This window comes from Ptychodera flava (genome assembly GCF_041260155.1).
Source record: "Ptychodera flava strain L36383 chromosome 23 unlocalized genomic scaffold, AS_Pfla_20210202 Scaffold_23__1_contigs__length_28996876_pilon, whole genome shotgun sequence".
Lineage (NCBI taxonomy): Eukaryota > Metazoa > Hemichordata > Enteropneusta > Ptychoderidae > Ptychodera > Ptychodera flava.
This window is the reverse complement of record NW_027248277.1, coordinates 8,940,031-8,942,174: the sequence shown is the minus strand read 5'-3', so window position 1 is coordinate 8,942,174 and position 2,144 is coordinate 8,940,031. Positions and strand designations below refer to the sequence as shown.

At 36.9% G+C, this 2,144-nt stretch overlaps 1 protein-coding gene across 1 annotated transcript in view; it reads left to right on the top strand.

Annotated features, from left to right (window-relative positions):
• LOC139124224 (uncharacterized) overlaps positions 1-1,843 on the top strand; it is a 12,210-nt gene extending 10,367 nt beyond the window's left edge. Inside the window, exons 4-5 of the mRNA XM_070690356.1 lie at positions 398-536; positions 1,373-1,843. Coding sequence (XP_070546457.1) covers positions 398-536; positions 1,373-1,515 — 282 coding nt within the window. The 3' untranslated portion in view covers positions 1,516-1,843. The remainder of the gene's footprint in view (positions 1-397; positions 537-1,372) is intronic.
• The last annotated feature ends 301 nt before the right edge of the window (positions 1,844-2,144 follow it).

The following is a 2,144-nucleotide window of genomic DNA, read 5'->3' as shown; positions in this document are numbered from 1 at the left end:
CAGAAATTGAAACACTGAATGTCATCAAAGTTACAATTGTTGACTCTCTAAGTCAGATAGTCGATAACTGACATCACAATGATGATGGGCAAGTAAGAAACACGTTTGAACCCTGATTGCAATTGTCCTTCCTTAAACCAATTTCGACAAGATATTTGGATATCTTCGGAAACTCACTTACTTTTTGTCTGTTTGATAGGAGTATTGTACTAAAATAGTTGGTGGATTATTGCATTGGTCATTTGTTTATATGAAAACGTTACATTCGTCCATTATTCAGGTGATATTCGGTCATGTGTTTATTTTTGTGTGTTTCTTACATTTGTTCTTCCCAAAGTAATATTTGATAATTACATTGGCGATTTAACGTTCTCTCTTTTTTCTGTCACCTTTCCAGGAAATGGTGGATATTTTGTCCAAGCGGATACCGAGAGCAAGCATCTTTACATCAGGCGATATTCTTGGATCACCGAAATACAAGACACTTCTCAAAGATTACTACACATTGTCCCTTGTAGAACAAGAAATTTCCATGAGTGAGTTTTCGCAGATTTTTAATATAACACGCAAAATGCACATCATAATACGTATGTCGAAAGAATAGGCTCTCTTTGGTGTGTGGTGGATTACCGTTGAAAGCAAATATTATCATATTCTCATAACCGTATCGTTCCATTCTGGTGACGTTTACCGTAAAGTATCAGCCATGATTACGATAAACGTCGAGATATGCGCAACAACGTCATCAGAGGTATTTTAGTCCCGGCATCTTTTTATGGTGTTTATTGAGATATGGAACATTTGTCGCGCATGTTGACGTCTGCGAAAACCAGGTATCATAGTTTATGAATGAAACCTCTGTACACAAATTTCCGAATTTGTTCGCTTGACAGAATAAAGGTAAGGCTACAAACTTTAAGCTTTAAAAATTCAGGGCATTGGTTATTGTTATTACTCAATATCGCCTCTTCCTTGCGTCGACAGCATTCGTGATATTTGTACTGTGCGATACACTCGACTTCGTCTCGTGTTTGACGCGGCACTCATGCTGATAATGACACAGAAAAACAGGTCAAATCGGGTAATAACCTCTTTACGATAATGATTCCGGTAACAATGATGATAAGATCATCACTGTTATCGTTAATCACCACTATCATCATCGTCAATTTGCTTGGTAGAGTGAACACCTGGCACAAAAATTCGGACACTCAAACTTTCACAGCATTTTTTGGTCAACTGCATATGAGGGCTCATTTAGACACAATTGGATTCTTTAACTTTTATTGTACTTCGGGTTTACCACTTATAGGGCCCCTGCAGAAGCCCATAGAGTAATGATAATAGCATAGCTACTTTTTTTTATCTGTAGGAGGAGCAGTATTTGTCGCCACGACACACTCAAGCTGGTCAAAGTTTGTGATGGCAAACAGAGTCGCAAACGGAAGAACAAACTACGATATCAAAGACATGGTTAAACGTCTACACGACATTCCTCCGGCCTTGCTCAGATAAAGAAATCCCGGCAACAGAAAATGCTGAATTTCTCCATGAATAGCGGCCATTTCGGCAAAGTTTCGGTAAATGTTATGTAATTTGTTTCTCTGGTACAAAACATTGCTAGGTGACCCATGGTTTTATTTTTGATTAGGAAAGAAAATGATTGACGAAAGTTCGAGTGAAAGGTTAAGTCTTTCACTTTCGAGGCGCATGCTACAGTTACATTAATGTATACGTCGAACAACCTCTGTGCCACTGAAATAGCAGACCACGTCATGAAACCAGCTTGTCATGATTAACGTAATAATGCAAATGCAAGGAAATATCCTTATAACACTGTCGTTTTCTTGAAAATGTAAAACAAGAATTGAATTGAAAATATGGAAAAATTTATCTTATTGTGATTACATTGTCTTAGATTTTGAGATATAGCGGGATAATTCTTTTTTATGCAAATAGTATGTCGAAGAAATGCTGACTCAGCAGTTTTTCTTACTGCTTTTGATAACTGTATCTTGGGTAAGTTCATTACTTGGTCAGGAAAAAAGTTTTTTTCTTCAGACAATTTTGGAGTTATTATAAAGGAATGTTTTAATGAAATCGGTACGGCAGAAAATAGACTACATATTGACTTAGTTCCCTAC